Source organism: Mustela erminea, chromosome 12 (genome assembly GCF_009829155.1).
Source record: "Mustela erminea isolate mMusErm1 chromosome 12, mMusErm1.Pri, whole genome shotgun sequence".
Taxonomy (NCBI): domain Eukaryota; kingdom Metazoa; phylum Chordata; class Mammalia; order Carnivora; family Mustelidae; genus Mustela; species Mustela erminea.
This window is the reverse complement of record NC_045625.1, coordinates 51685618-51700127: the sequence shown is the minus strand read 5'-3', so window position 1 is coordinate 51700127 and position 14510 is coordinate 51685618. Positions and strand designations below refer to the sequence as shown.

At 37.7% G+C, this 14510-nt stretch overlaps 1 protein-coding gene across 8 annotated transcripts in view; it reads right to left on the bottom strand.

The window, feature by feature from the left end:
- BNC2 (basonuclin 2) overlaps nucleotides 1-14510 on the bottom strand; it is a 434084-nt gene that overhangs the window by 280081 nt on the left and 139493 nt on the right. For 5 of the 8 annotated variants that reach the window (XM_032308900.1, XM_032308901.1, XM_032308902.1 and 2 more), the window contains exon 2: nucleotides 13849-14049. The exons of the other annotated variants lie outside the window; for them this stretch is intronic. In XM_032308900.1, coding sequence (XP_032164791.1) covers nucleotides 13849-14049 — 201 coding nt within the window. The remainder of the gene's footprint in view (nucleotides 1-13848; nucleotides 14050-14510) is intronic. 8 annotated transcript variants of the gene reach the window in all.

The following is a 14510-nucleotide window of genomic DNA, read 5'->3' as shown; positions in this document are numbered from 1 at the left end:
TGGAAAGGCATAATGTTCGCCACCCACTTAGTTCATGTTACCTTCACATTATACCGTTCTCACAAAGTATAAACACAGCAGAGAGAGAGAAATAATTGCTTTAAAATAGACCTGTATATGGAACAATAAAATTATTTAATATAAAGCACAAATGTTATTTTATAAAAATTAATAGCATCTAAAGGAGTATATTCTTCTTTTATTCTTCACCACCCTCTTCACTTCAGTGCTCCTCTCCCCTTGCATTAAAGATATTTTTATCTAATTCCCAGTTGAAAGGTTTGTGAAAGTGGTAGGTCACAGCTGTGTTGACGGTGAACTTGAACATGGCATACCAACATCATTCCCACACACTTACAGATGCTTCGTAACAAGCTGCACCAGTCACTTGATTTGAAATACCTGACTTACTATAAAACAAACTGTTAATCTCTGGTCTTTTCTCCAGCTCAGCTCTTCTCCACAGTTTGGGAAGCAAACCAGCAGCTTATTGTGTTTATACCAGGAATGACTGCCTTCTGATTGGCGTTCTGATACTGTCCAGTGATGCTGCTCAACAAGGCCCTAGACAGAACCTAGGCACACCTAGGCCCCACTGGCAGATCATTTTAACAAGATGTTCTTGTTTCCTGTTCCCACGAAAATCAATAACAGGATGACCTTCAATTTGAATTTCAAACCAATTAATTATCTGTTCTCTTGAAAATGTGGATATCTGATTTGCCTAGAGAATTTCAATTATGAACAGATTATATCTTTTAAAGAGCCCCTTCAAAAAATTTAAATAGACACTGAAAACTTCATCTTATACAATATAAATGATGTTTTCGTGAAGCTTGTGTAAAAATATTGGCCTTGCCTGAATTAGGATGGGGAAGTTTTCCCCTTGTGGTCCATCTCCTTCTCATGACATCATAATCAATTGCCTGGTAAATTACAGCAATCCCACAAAGATTCGGGGCCAAGAATCACTGCTTAAAGGTGAGATGAAAAGCTTTTTATAGTGGAATTCAGCTTTTCATCTTTCAATGACTGACACAAATCATGGGATTCTTTTCAGAGTTTAGAAATCTCCCTTTCTTTCTCTTTAATTCTAAAATTCTTACTTTTCCTACCTTTATTAAAATACTTTGGCCATTTTTTTGTTCTGGTCCCACATTTTTCTTTATATGTGGGTCATAAGGAGAAAAGCTATACATCAAAGCTATCAGCACCAGAAACATATTTACCAAACCCTTTTTTTAATTGTGAAAAAAAAAAAAAATGAAGAATTTGGTTCATCCCAGTGGGGAATTCCCAAGATGAATGATCACATGCAATGAAACTATTATCTTCATCCATTAAAATATTATCTAAAACAGAGGTTTCTATCTGGCAGCCAGTAGGCTGAATATAGCCTGCAGATGAGTTTTGTTTGGACCACACACTTTAAAAAATATTTGAAAAGATTGCCAAGATTTAAAAATCAGGAGATTTCACATTAAAAAAAATCTTGATTTCTGGCTTCTCATTAAAAAAAGAGGATCAGGAGTAAGAGGAAGAGGGGGAGGTAGAGGAGAAGGAGACCTCCCAATTTCATACCTGGTAACAATTGGCTTGAGCTGAAGAACCTACTTGTCTACCACAGACCCCACAAGACTCACTCCACCTGTTTAATTAACCTTACCTCCACATGCCCTTTTAGGCAACTCTTGATCTTTAAAATGTTACACTACTCCAAAGACAGTTTATAGAGTTTGTGGAAGAAAAAGAGAAAGGTATCTAGGAATAGATTTGAAAATACTTATTTCATGGGCTTAATGTAAGACAATGGGTAGAATTTCATAACACAGTTGTTCAACAAAACACAAATGCAAAGCAAAGCAAAGTCATTTTCATAATTAAGATACTTTGAAAAGCAAATCCAAAATATTTACACTGGTTTTCAATCAACCACATTCTTCTCTGAAGCCCAGAAAAGATGTTCATGTCAAACTATTGTCCAGATCTACATACCCATTTTGTTCCTTCACATGTTAATACTTCTGCACCTCCTTTAAGTGAAAACTGAACCTAATATGAAAAAGGAATATATCTTCAAGGTAAATTTTCTAAAAAGTCAACATGGAGGATACATGAATATTAGAGCAAATATTCATCTTTACTGGCTCCACATATATGACACAATATGACATTTACATATTTAAACTAAACAAACATTATTGCAGGTTCATGAACTCCAAAGTCATGGCATATTTCTTTAGAAATGATTATTACCTAAAACCAGATTTTATACTTCGCAATTTCCAATCAATCACAGCAACACAGTATTTCTATCTATTAGTGGACTTTACAAATCAGGAGCACCCTATTTTAGCAGGGGAAAGAAAGTAACTTTTCACTTTAACTATACTAACAGGCTATCTCTGATGTACTAAACAGTACAGATATGTACTAAATAGGCTATGAACAGTCATAATACAACTTCATAAAAAGAGCCAAATTTATATGAACTTCAGTACAGTGTTTTGAAATTATATTTCCTCATTGGCCCACTTTCTTTTTTTTTTTCTTTTCTTTCTTTCTTTTTTTCTTTCTTTCTTTCTTTTTTTTTTTTTTTTAATTTAGTTGAGAGAGAGAGAGAAGACAGGCAAGGGGAGTGGGAATGGGAGAAGCAGGCTTCCCACAGAGCAGGGAGCCTGATGCAGGGCTCGATCCCAGACCCTGGGATCATAACTGAAGCCAAAGGCAGATGCCTAATGACTGACCACCCATGCGCCACCCCCCACATACCTTCTTGAAAGATTATTTTTAAGTTAGGTGTTTCCTTCCTAAGAGAGCAGCATTCTTCTTCCATTTTCACCTTTAAAAAGTATAACCCGTGAATACATGCTAAATGTACATCACAATCGGACTTTAATCCCCAAATTCTCTTGATTCTGAAAAATTGAACTCTCAGTAAGCAGTTCACAAAATCATAATGATCACACTATATTCCTTAACTCCCAGTTGAAATAGGAAAACGGAAAATACTGTACATACGAGCTCCATAAATATAGTGTTAGGCCTGATATCTGAACAACAATATGAGAATTCCTTTTGGGAAGCATTTTTCCTTAATATCCATTATGCTTGAAATTTTAGCAATTAGAAGCAGACACCTGGAACTCAATTATTAATATACTGCTCCCCACCCCTTTTACACTTCTTTTGAAACCATCTCTTAAGGTACTTCTTAAAGAGATGATCCTATGGGACAGTACAAATATTCACATTATTTTTTTTAAATATCTTCATATAATCTAAACCTAAACTGATTCTCTTTGTTAAACATATTAGCTTTAGAAAATAAAATTAAAACCTCTCAATTGTAAAATGACAAAAAAAACAGGAGTGCCTCGCTGGCTCAGTCGGTAGAGCATACAACTCTTGATCTCTGGATCATGAGTTCAAGCCCCACCGTGGACATGCAGATTACCCAGGAAAATACTAAAATCTAAAATGAAATAAAAAGATGGCAAAAAACTAAAACAAGAATACTAGGTAAAGTATAATTCATTACATTCATATTGACTGGTCAGCTATAACATTTTTGAAAGGAAATTTTATGAAAAAACAGTTAGTTCCCACCCATGATGAAGAAAGCTTTAAACTGGTCTCCTCAAGGCAGCTGTAAATACATAAGGCAGTTCTAAAAGACTCCTGATTTTGTTACTTTGTTTGCACTTCATTGTTTTAATATGAAAAATAAAGTATGAGATAATGAGTGCTTAATACTATTTAACCTGTGTTCTATAGAGGTTAAGGCACTGTGCTCACTTAACTCCTTCCTTCTTCCTATAAAAGAAATCTCAAAATAAGCTGACGTTGAGGCTCATGTCAGCATTCTGCATTTGTTTAGGAAAAAAAAAAAAAAAAAGAACAGGAATACTGGCATCTAAAAGAACAGTGGGTTATTAGAACACTCAGAAGGCTGGTTTGACTAGCTGGTTTACTGAGAAATTATTAAAAATAACTGTTTGCACAAGTTAAAATAACCAACTTCTCACTTTTACCAGAAGGGTGTTTTTAATATAATGAACATCCAAGCTTCTCTGACCATGAGAAAACCTGGAATATATTATACACGCATGAATGTGGCCCAGGATGCAGGATATGAGATGTGCTTGCTATCAACAGATTAACACTTCATTTTCATTATTCTAATCTCACCACAGGCTGTGAACACTCTCTTTTTCTTATTTGAACAACAATGGTGCATGAAAAACCAAGCTGACAGGCAGGCGGGGTTCATTAAATGCGTAAGGCCTTTATTCCCATAACATGTCTCACCTGTATGAAGCCAGGGTTCGGGCTTCCAGGCTGGCTACTGAAACAAGCTCTCCCAGATGCTGACTTCTAACTCTACCCTCTCCCACTTAATTTATGATAAATGTCAAAAATAAAGGAAAAATGGAAAAATTCTTTCCCACAAGGAGCTCTATTTAGTAGATAACAGAATTGGTAACATATTTTAAGATTTATTCAGTTCCATGATCACTTTCCTCAGTTGCTCAAGGAACAAAACAACAACAATAACAAAAAAGGGGCATGGAAGGGAAATTATGAGACATTTGAAGTTTGAGTCAAAGACTCTTATCTTGGTATCTCCATCCCAGCTTAGTTTTAGCTTCTGTGAGGACAACTATAGTTTGTCACTGATTGAAAATGTCAGTTCACAAAGTAAGAATCCAATCAAGCTACTTCCAAATGAATGACACTGAGCTTCACCAGAAAGCTATGCTCAAGGAACAGAAAAGCTACAAAGTGTAAGGAATCATTATAATGAGCTTCCTAAAATGGGAGATTTCTTATAAGAGGGAGCCACCTACACACTCACTGCATTTGAGGCAACCATTAACAAATTCTCAACAGACCTAGAAATAAATCACCGAATTCCCACAACCAACCCATGGACAGGTATACACTTTCTGCATGTCTATGTACCCCATATAAATACATGGCCATGCAACAATATGAATTTTTAATATGTTCCATAGCAACACAGTAAGTCTTTTCACAAAGTCTAGAGAAGGCCTTGATTTTGGTTCTTTCTGGTACTCTAATTTTATACCTAAAAAAAGAAAGAATAAACGAAAAGCAATATTAGATAAAGCAGCAGATTACTTAGCTGCCTTGAGTTAGGTTTTGACATGAGGTCCAACAAAGAGAATGTTTGCAGGCATTCTCACTCAAGGGACACTTTCATGAATATACTCAGTGTATAATTTTTCTCCCATACCTCACAAGTATCCTTCCAGTCATGTCACTGCCCTCTAGCACTGGTGGAGGGCACAGTAGTGGGTAGCTTTCTTTAACCTATGCCTGATGAGGTGCCCCAAAGAGCCATCCTAATGATTTAAGTCAATGAAATCCTTCTTGCTTAAATTTTAAAAGAAGAAAAATCAAACATTATTAAAACACTGCTAAGAGAGTTTCTCATTTTAATATTGGTTTTATTATTATGTTAAGTCACCTGAAAGTAATTATTTTTGGTGTGTAAAATATTCATTATCCTAAAATTTTCTTTTCAAACCCCTCAGTTCAGGCTCCCTGATCATCAAAAATGGGTCCTGAAGAACCGTCTAGAGAAAAAACATCCACTGAGAAACACCTTAATAAAGCTGAAAAATTCATGACGGTCACACAAAAGCACAGCAGGTATAATACTGGAAGCTCTGTCTTTCCCATATATTCTATGGGAATCCCATATATTCTTTTTTAAATGTTTCAATTAACTCTTACTAACTGCAGTTTGTCTCAAAGAGTCACACCTTCCACCTACTGAAGGAAAACTTTACATGTCTTCCTCCTCCTAAGGAAATCCTCTCTTGTACAGATGCAAGTCTAACTGTACAAAATGATAAATTCAAGAATAACTTTAAAAAAAAAAAAAAGAAGAACAGAAAAGCAAAATCTCTTTTCAGTGAAGTAGATTCTTACACAGGCAAAGGATCAAATTGAGCTGCCTTTCAACACCTCTAAACAATAAGCCTGGGCCCCTGGTTACACGTTTTTATCATGCCCTTACTTACAGAACCCTTACAAAGCAAAACTCGGGACAGTCTTCCTGTCAGCACTCACATGCTGAGGACCAGATCAGAGGGTGGCACCTCTTCTCCCTACCTCTGCCAGAATGATATACTGGCAAAGAAGTCATATTCAGTTATTGTTCCATTTCAGGTGCATGTCAATTCTTTATATTAGGGTAAAAAGAGCCAGTGAAAGTAAGGAGAAATTCATAAAAAGGGAGGTGAGGTGGAAGGAGAATAAACTGAGAAAGAAATTAGGTCTATGGGAAACGGAAATAGGAAAAAAGAACAGACTAACCATGTATTTAGATCATTAAGTAAATTGCTGGCAACCAAATAGAAATGAGACTTAAATCAACCCTTCCCCTTCAACAACACACAAACCCTAAAGACAGTAGCAAAACAACACTGCGGTCCAAAAATACTGAGTAAATAAGATGTCAGATATGCTCAAGAGAATAACTTCCTACTGTTCAAGATTATTTTCATTTTCTTAACAGGGAAAAATGAAAAACTGATGGGCTTAATTAAAGAAAAACAAAAGGATATTATTTCTCTGTTAAAGGATCAATTCTTTTTTTTTTTAATTGGAATGATGATTAATAAGCTGAGAATCTGATTCCTAAGCTAGCCAGTTTGAGTAATACATTGTTGTTCCACAAGCATTTCCATTAAGGAAGACTCTTGTGATGAAGAAATGATACAGCACTTTGTCTCTTCTCATCTCTGACTCTGTGGCATGAAATGCTACACAGAGTGTCTGAACAGAATGACACTGCACCCAGTCCTCATCCAAATGAACTCCAGGCATAAAATAAATTTTTCACCTTAGGGTTGGAATGTGTACCATGAAAGTTGCTGGGCTTCCTACAGAGAATGCAGAAATTGAAAAACAAACACCACTTCTATTTTTTCCTATTTTCTAAACTTTCTTTTAAACCCAGGGAGAGAGAAAGCAATATAGATCATGCTCAGTGAGATGTAGTTCGATGGGTGTCACAGTTCCAGGCATCATTTTTGGGATGTCATCTGCATATTAAAACTTTCTTAGAGCTTGAGTTGCTCAGAATGTTTTTTCCAACTTATTCTTCTTGCCTGCTTATTAGTTTACCTTGTATGAAAAAGTCCCCTCTTCCACACGGTGTTTTGCTTATATGTCCAGATATAAAGGCCGTTATTCCTGAATTATGCCTCTTTTCCTTTATTTCTCGAAAGCTTAGAAGTAGATGTCAAAGTTCCTTGAAAGGGTCTTTGACTCACTTCCTCCCCCCTTTTCCCCATCCTTCAGTAGATGAAGATCACCAAGCAAAATGTGGAAGCCAGCTGTTTTTTGGGGACATAAAAATGGCATCAGCTTTGGCAGACAGAGGTGAGATCAATCATCTCCTACAATCCCCAAACAACCTTCTGACCAAGGCCTACAGAAGGGTGGTTATGTAGCAGCAAAAACATACTACGAAAAGTACAGAGAGGTACAAGAGGATTTTCACGTGGTAAAGAACTCATTCTATGCATATTAACAAACCAGGCTCCAGATCTCATGTGAAAGAAAGCTTGGAACCATTATGTTCCATGTTCTGTGAACAATAACAAGCAGGGAGTCCCAGACAAAATTTCTCACTGAAAAAGTCAGCCCACAATTCATTCTGTTCTCCCTGCTACCACAAAGTTCCCTGACAATATTCTGTGGACAAAAAGGAGTTAATTCTTAGAGGATGAAAACACTAGGATTCAAATTATGGACATGAGCTAAAGCAAATCCTAGTTTCTTCTTGAATTCCTTTTGATATATCTATTCTAAAAAAGAGGCCCAAGTTGAGAAAATACCTCTTCGGCTTTACAGTCATTAGCTATTCATGTTTATAAGGAAAATCCTCTCAAAACCTTTGCGGATGGACATGGGTGGATGCTACTGTAACTTTCTTTAAGTACACGTAATGCACATAAGGTGGGAAGGGAGAAGCACTAGAATTTTTGTTTTTCATGGAAGGGGAGGACGCCAGCTTCCTATCTGTAACGGTCTGTTCCTTTGGAATCAGCTCCCTGTGTCACAACGACCTGGCAGACTTGAATGCTTTCACTATCACTGGAGTCCTTGCAATCCTGCTTTGGCTGTGACCCATTCACTTTTGCCCCAACTTCTCAGAGATGCCTTACTCAGCATCTAATTAGTTAGGGAGGATTTGCCGCGGCTCTTAACCCTGACACAGGAGTGGGAGGATGTGCTGCTAGGGTAGCCCAAATCTGTGCTGTCACTACATTAATCAGATTTCCATAAAGCCATGCATGAATAATTGGATTTATCACTGAACGTTAAGATACAGTCATAAATATGATTATAAAAAATACCTACAATTATAGATAAGGTATCTGCACCTTTAGGGATTTATTTTTCAACTGTGGTTACTTGACTCACCTTAGCACCAGACTTTGACAATAACACACAGAGGACCAGTTTGAAGCTTACAGAAATAAGAGAAAAACAATTTCAAAACGATCACCTACTATGTTCAAATTCATTTAGTGCATTGTGTCGAAAATAAACTTGAAATCTGTGTACAGGCTTTTAACATATACCATATACACATCTGAGAAAATGTTATGTTTGTGCATGCTTCCCTTGCATTAATATGTACATAAATGCCATGTACAGGACCTCACTACTATCCCACTGCATTACAAATCAGACAGTACCTGTTAGGTGAAGCCTGCATGCTATCCACAGACTTACAAAGTACAGGCCAACACACAAGCACCTGTCTCTACTACAATCTATATTTTAACAATTACCCAAATATTCCTATTTTAGTGTTGCACCATCACAATGGAAGTTAAGAATTACATCTGGATATAAGTCTATAGTTAAACTTCAAAATAAAACATATTATCATTCAAATTAGAGAAGGGAACTTAAATTGGAGGTAGCAGCCTAGTAATTCAACAGGCTGAAATTACATGCTTCCTAATATAAATATTTTCACATTAAGACCATAAGTTTGGTCAATTTAAGACATGATTACCAAAACACACCAACTGTAAGAAGGGGAGTAAAAAGGGAGGGAAAAGTACAGAAACCTAGGGATGGATGATGCCTGGCAATGAAAGTCATTTTCAAAGACCATTAACTATCAACTGCTTTACTCAGGGCTCTGATTAAATAAGAATATACATCCCATGTTAAAAAGGATGTCTACATGAGTGGGATAGAGTTTAGAATAAAAATGTACAAACAATAAAGAAGAATCAAACCACAATATACAATTAGGTATCTGACTTAAAAGAAAAGCTATATGTGCCTTTTAAACTGTTAGTGAATAAACATTTAAATTATTTGGGGGGGAGGTAGGAAATTAAACAAAACCACCATTTCCACTTTAAAATATAGATTCCACAAACTGAAACTGTGTTTGCCTATATGAATAGAAAGAACTAAAAGAGGACTGGGAGAAAAATTCATATCAAACATGCTTTTAAATGGATTCCAGCAATGTTATTATATATTTCTTACAATATATTTTATTTATCATTTCTCTGAAATGTGCTAGATTTTATATTAGAAAGAAAGTTTGCTTTACTCTGTCATATCTCTGGTGAGCAGACGCTCTAGTATTAATGTAAATCGTTGATTTAATTTTTAGCTTTCTTGGTTTGCCCCTCACCTACCTAAGAAATGATTTCTCTGGTGATAACTAACACATCATGCTAATGAGAGAATCTAATGCACAATAGAAAAATGTCACTACTAATAATATTTGCATGAAGTTAAATAAAGCAACTGTAAGAGAATGTCAGACAGTTGTTCTTTAATAAGACACAGTTTCACAATGAAATTATGTTGTTAATTTTGTTACATCATTGGGTGAATCCTAAATTACTACATAATGATGCACAGAGTCATTTATAATTCTAACTTAGTATTTCACTTGTGTCTGAAAAGAGACCTTATTAAGGGATCTACATTTTATTTGAAACAGGTTAAATATACCTCACCAATAATAAAAGGTAAATGCCTCTAATAATGTGTAAAACATGGGCTGAAGCCATTTACCTGTTACGGTTTCATGTGTGAAAAGATTTCAAAATATATTAGACTATTGCATCCCTTGAAGTAGCAACAAAGAATTTTGAGATTCTCTCAAATGCACAAAATATTTGCAAAAATAGAAAAATCACCTTTTAAAACCTGATTAAGAAAAAAGAAAAAAGCTTCCCAAAGCAGGCCTTATTTTCTGCTTTTAACAATGCTTAATGAGGTTAAAATGGGCAAAATAATGTTCTAGACTCTAGGAGATTAACACAGAAGATGAGCAAAGGGTTTCTGGTCATTCTCGACCTGTCACTGATCAAAGTAACTCAAAAAAGAACTTCCTTTACAGAAGTCAAGAGTCATGCCCTTTAAGGTTATCAAATATTTGTCTGTATGAAAAAAAAAAAATTACCCTTTTAGAAAAATCTTACTTAAACATGGGAAAGTTGTAGAAAGGCAGGAAAATGTAGTAAAATCATCATATCTTGAATGTAAGGCATACATACTTAATTCTATCAAATCTAAATTGGCTTTAGTTTGTGATTTTTTTATTAGAGGTAGACAGACTGACAGACTTACATATAAGCAGATCCAACTTTGCTCATACAAAAGACAAAGAGTTTTATATCCCTACTGCTTAATTTACCTGTAGAAGACACAAATCTAGATTATTAAATTTCAGTATTCATGAGATATTTCTACAAGTTTTGCTGTACTTAAATAACACTGGTGGTTAATTCTCTGTAACTCTGTTTGAAACCTGCTAGTCAGTCTTTTCTAATATTTAAAGAAATGATCTGGTAAAACTTAAGAGTGTTTATATTATTACAGAAAACTTTGAAATAAGAAAATAGATCCAATCAATTCTATTCATTTCAAGTGTTAAATCAATTTTTTCTTAGAAATTAAAATTATCATAACACAGAAAAACCTCTTCATACAGAATTCTGCATATTTGATTAAACTGGACAAACTTTTACGTGTAGTAAAACAAAAGCTGGCTTCAATGTGTATATTGAAACTAGTATTCCTTGAAACTGTTGGCTTCAAGAAAATCATTTCAAGAAAAGTGTCTTTCCTAAGTGCACAAGCGCGCGCACACACACACACACACACACACACTCCCTGAATCAACATTGCTGATGAACTATAGGTAAAGAAAATAAACATACTTTAATAACATGTACAGCACATATATTTTTAGATTTATACAGTCTGAATTTAAGTTTACATAATATTTATACAAACTAAAATATCATCCTGAAGAAGAAAAAAAAATACACTCATACACTCCTTACATGTTTTCCAAAAATGCACAGGAGGTAAACATTTAGTAAGCACAACAGAAAAAAGGGGGGGAGGGGAGGGACTACCTCCATTAAAACCAAAACCTAAAAAATATATATATACAGTTAAATTACAACACGTTTTAAAATTGTGATTTTTCTCCAATTTACCGCTCTGTTTAGTAACTGGCATAATACTACGTAGTTTTATATAGCATCCGTTATGCATAAATTACCTCCTTGTATATCTACTCTTTTCATATAGTAGACTGATTCTAAGACACATGCATGCACACAGGTAGAGACAAAATAGATCTTTATATATCCACGAAGTCAAACAACTGGATCAAAGATACCATATTAGCTTAGTTGCATGAGTTTTTCTCTCTGAGTGACTTCAAATTATTTTCCTAATTCTGATCAATCATTTATATCATTTACTTTTATTTGTTTTTTAGCTAAAATGTTTTCCATGACTTAAAGTCTCCTTAGATTCAAATCTACTTGGAAATGGGCTAGTGCCAAAGAAGCAATCTAACACCATCTATGTGGTTCAATAGCCATTTATCAATTGATCATTATCTCTATCTGGTTTTATTAACTCTTTTCTAGCTAGAGGGAGACCTAAAGCAATGTTCCCTTCACATACACACTCACACACACCTGACCTTCCCGAACTAAAGGAAAACCCTAAACGTGACATACAATTTTTAAAGTGCGGCACAAGTTGCTTGGCCCTACAGTGAGTGAAAACACTCTGTTACAAGCACGGAGAGAGAGACACCCAGGCAGGGATGTGCCTCAGAAACACACCTCTCAAATTGGCACTCTACAGTGACCAGGAGTATCTCTGGGAGGGAATGAACTTTTTAACTTGCAAGAATGGGAAATAGCTCATAAAGAGTTGCTTATTGGGTTTATGTTGATTGCATTTAAATCCCAGCTTACTGTATCAGCAGTAATCAGGGTCCCTCTACAGGATATGTCAAAATACACCTTATTCAAATGCATTTATCCTATCTAGAACGCGTGATAAAACTGTTCGCTAGCTAAATGCTACAAAACCCTGGCTCTGTGCACCGGCTTCTGCAGACGTACCTCTAAACTTCTGGTAGTTTACAGACTACCAAATCGTTTTCTTCCTTTCATTATCAATACTTTAAAAAATCTAATTAACTCAATGAAGTATTTAATGCTCATGAACTCTTAGAAGCAAAACAGGTTTTAGAAAAAGAAGGCAATTGCAATTTTTTTTCAACGAGTGGAACAGCACCAATTTCTTAACAACTACCATCTACTTAAAATCCAACTGTATTTGCCAGTAATACTTTCGTGCTGTGTGGATGATACTATCACGCTAACTCTTGCTTTGTGTGGGTTTGGTGTAGGCTTTTGAACAGCAAGACGTGTCTAGGAGGGAGGCACCAGGGAACTTCCCTCCCTCGCTTGAGCACAGTCCAAGATGAAAGTTTCTGGGTTGTTTCCCTTCGCTTCCTCTCACCCTCGCTCCCCCTCGGAGCCGCAGAGCCAGCAATTGTGCAAGAGGAGCCCGGCGTGCAGGGCGCGTATCACCAAGCGCGTGGTACGAGCCGCCGGCTCCCGTGATTAATTATCAGTTGCCGCCGGCCTCACACTAACACGTCGGCTCTCCCGGCAGAGCCAGCACACCCAGCCGCCCGCAGCGCGGCCCGGACGGAGCAGCGGCTTTGGGGAGGACGCCGCGGCTGCGCCCGAGTGTGAGTGCGCTGGCCAGCGGGCGAGCAGGCGGGCGGCCGGGCGGGCGGGCCGGCGAATGTGCGGGAGCCCAGCCGGCGCCGGCGGGGAGCACAGGGACGAGCGCGGAGGTGGGTGGGCGGCCGGGCGGGCAGGCAGCCGCGGCCGGTGCCGAGGAGCTGGGACCCGCCGGCACGGCCCGCCACGCACGCCGCCACCGCCGCCGCCGCGACCCTCGGCGCTGGCAGCGGTTCCTGCACGGCCTCCTCTCCGCAGGTAGGAGTCGAGCTGCTTCCAGCCCCGTGGAGTCGGCGGGGCTCTGCAGAGGGGCCCCTACGTTTTATGGCTGTTAGGTTGGAGAACCTACTCTGCGATAGCAGACACTTCGACGAAGTGATCATCAGTACAGACAGAACGATACATTTTTTTGGACGGTGGCTATTTTTTTTTCCTTTTTAATTTTAAACAGAAAACCGAGAAATAAAGTCCTCCCCTGACCCAGGCTATCCTGTGAAACTTTGCAACGAATGCCTTTGCTTTCTTTTACTTCAGTATCCTTTCCCCTTTTTCTTTTAAGGAGCCCTCAGGGAAACCATGAAGTAAGTAACCCTGCACATTCCAACACCACAGTTAGGATAAAACAGCCTAACTATGAAGTGACCAAATTTTTTAAAATGTTAGAAAGAAAAACAACAAACAGAAGTCTATGTAACAATTCAAGTTTTCTTTAAAAAAAAAAAAAAAAAAAAAGGAAAGAAAGAAAGAAACTTACCTGTTGGGACATTCTGAATAAGAGGTTAGTATCAGCGTTTTGCCATGTCCCCATGAACCCTGGTTCAGCTGTAGTCGTTCTGGTTCCGAACTGCATGGAGTTGTCAATACAGGAGTCTCTTAAAGTCAAGTCTCTTGCCCTCTTTGGCTCTCTGTCTCTCTGTGTCTCTCTTTCTCTCACATCCACTTCTGCCTCTTCTGACTGAAAAGTGAAGGTGGATTTTTTGAGCCTCTTGGCAGCCAGTAGCAGGAGTGTAGTGTAGTTAAGAAGCTGGCTGAACTGTGCATTTCATTTGGGAAGGGGGAGATTTGGGGGAGGGAGGGGGTCAGAGCTTCTTTCGCACCTTCTGCACAGATACCCCTATCATTTATGCATAGATTGTGACTCCCCGAGCTTGCCTTTGCTCGGTTTAACAGCTGCCTGTCAGGTGTGCAGGCAGCACTGGAGACCCAACCATCAGCTTCAAACTCTCAGCCACTGCATGTCATTGGATAGCAGAGCTAAGAGTCAACTGCACTGTTCCACTGTCAGGCACCAAATGACACCCTGCACTAACCCCTCTCCAAACACACAGATAGACACACACTTATGCACACTCCAAACAGCACCATGATCACAGACAGCACACGGGGTGAGGAGAAGCTGAGGCCCTTCCCAGGGAA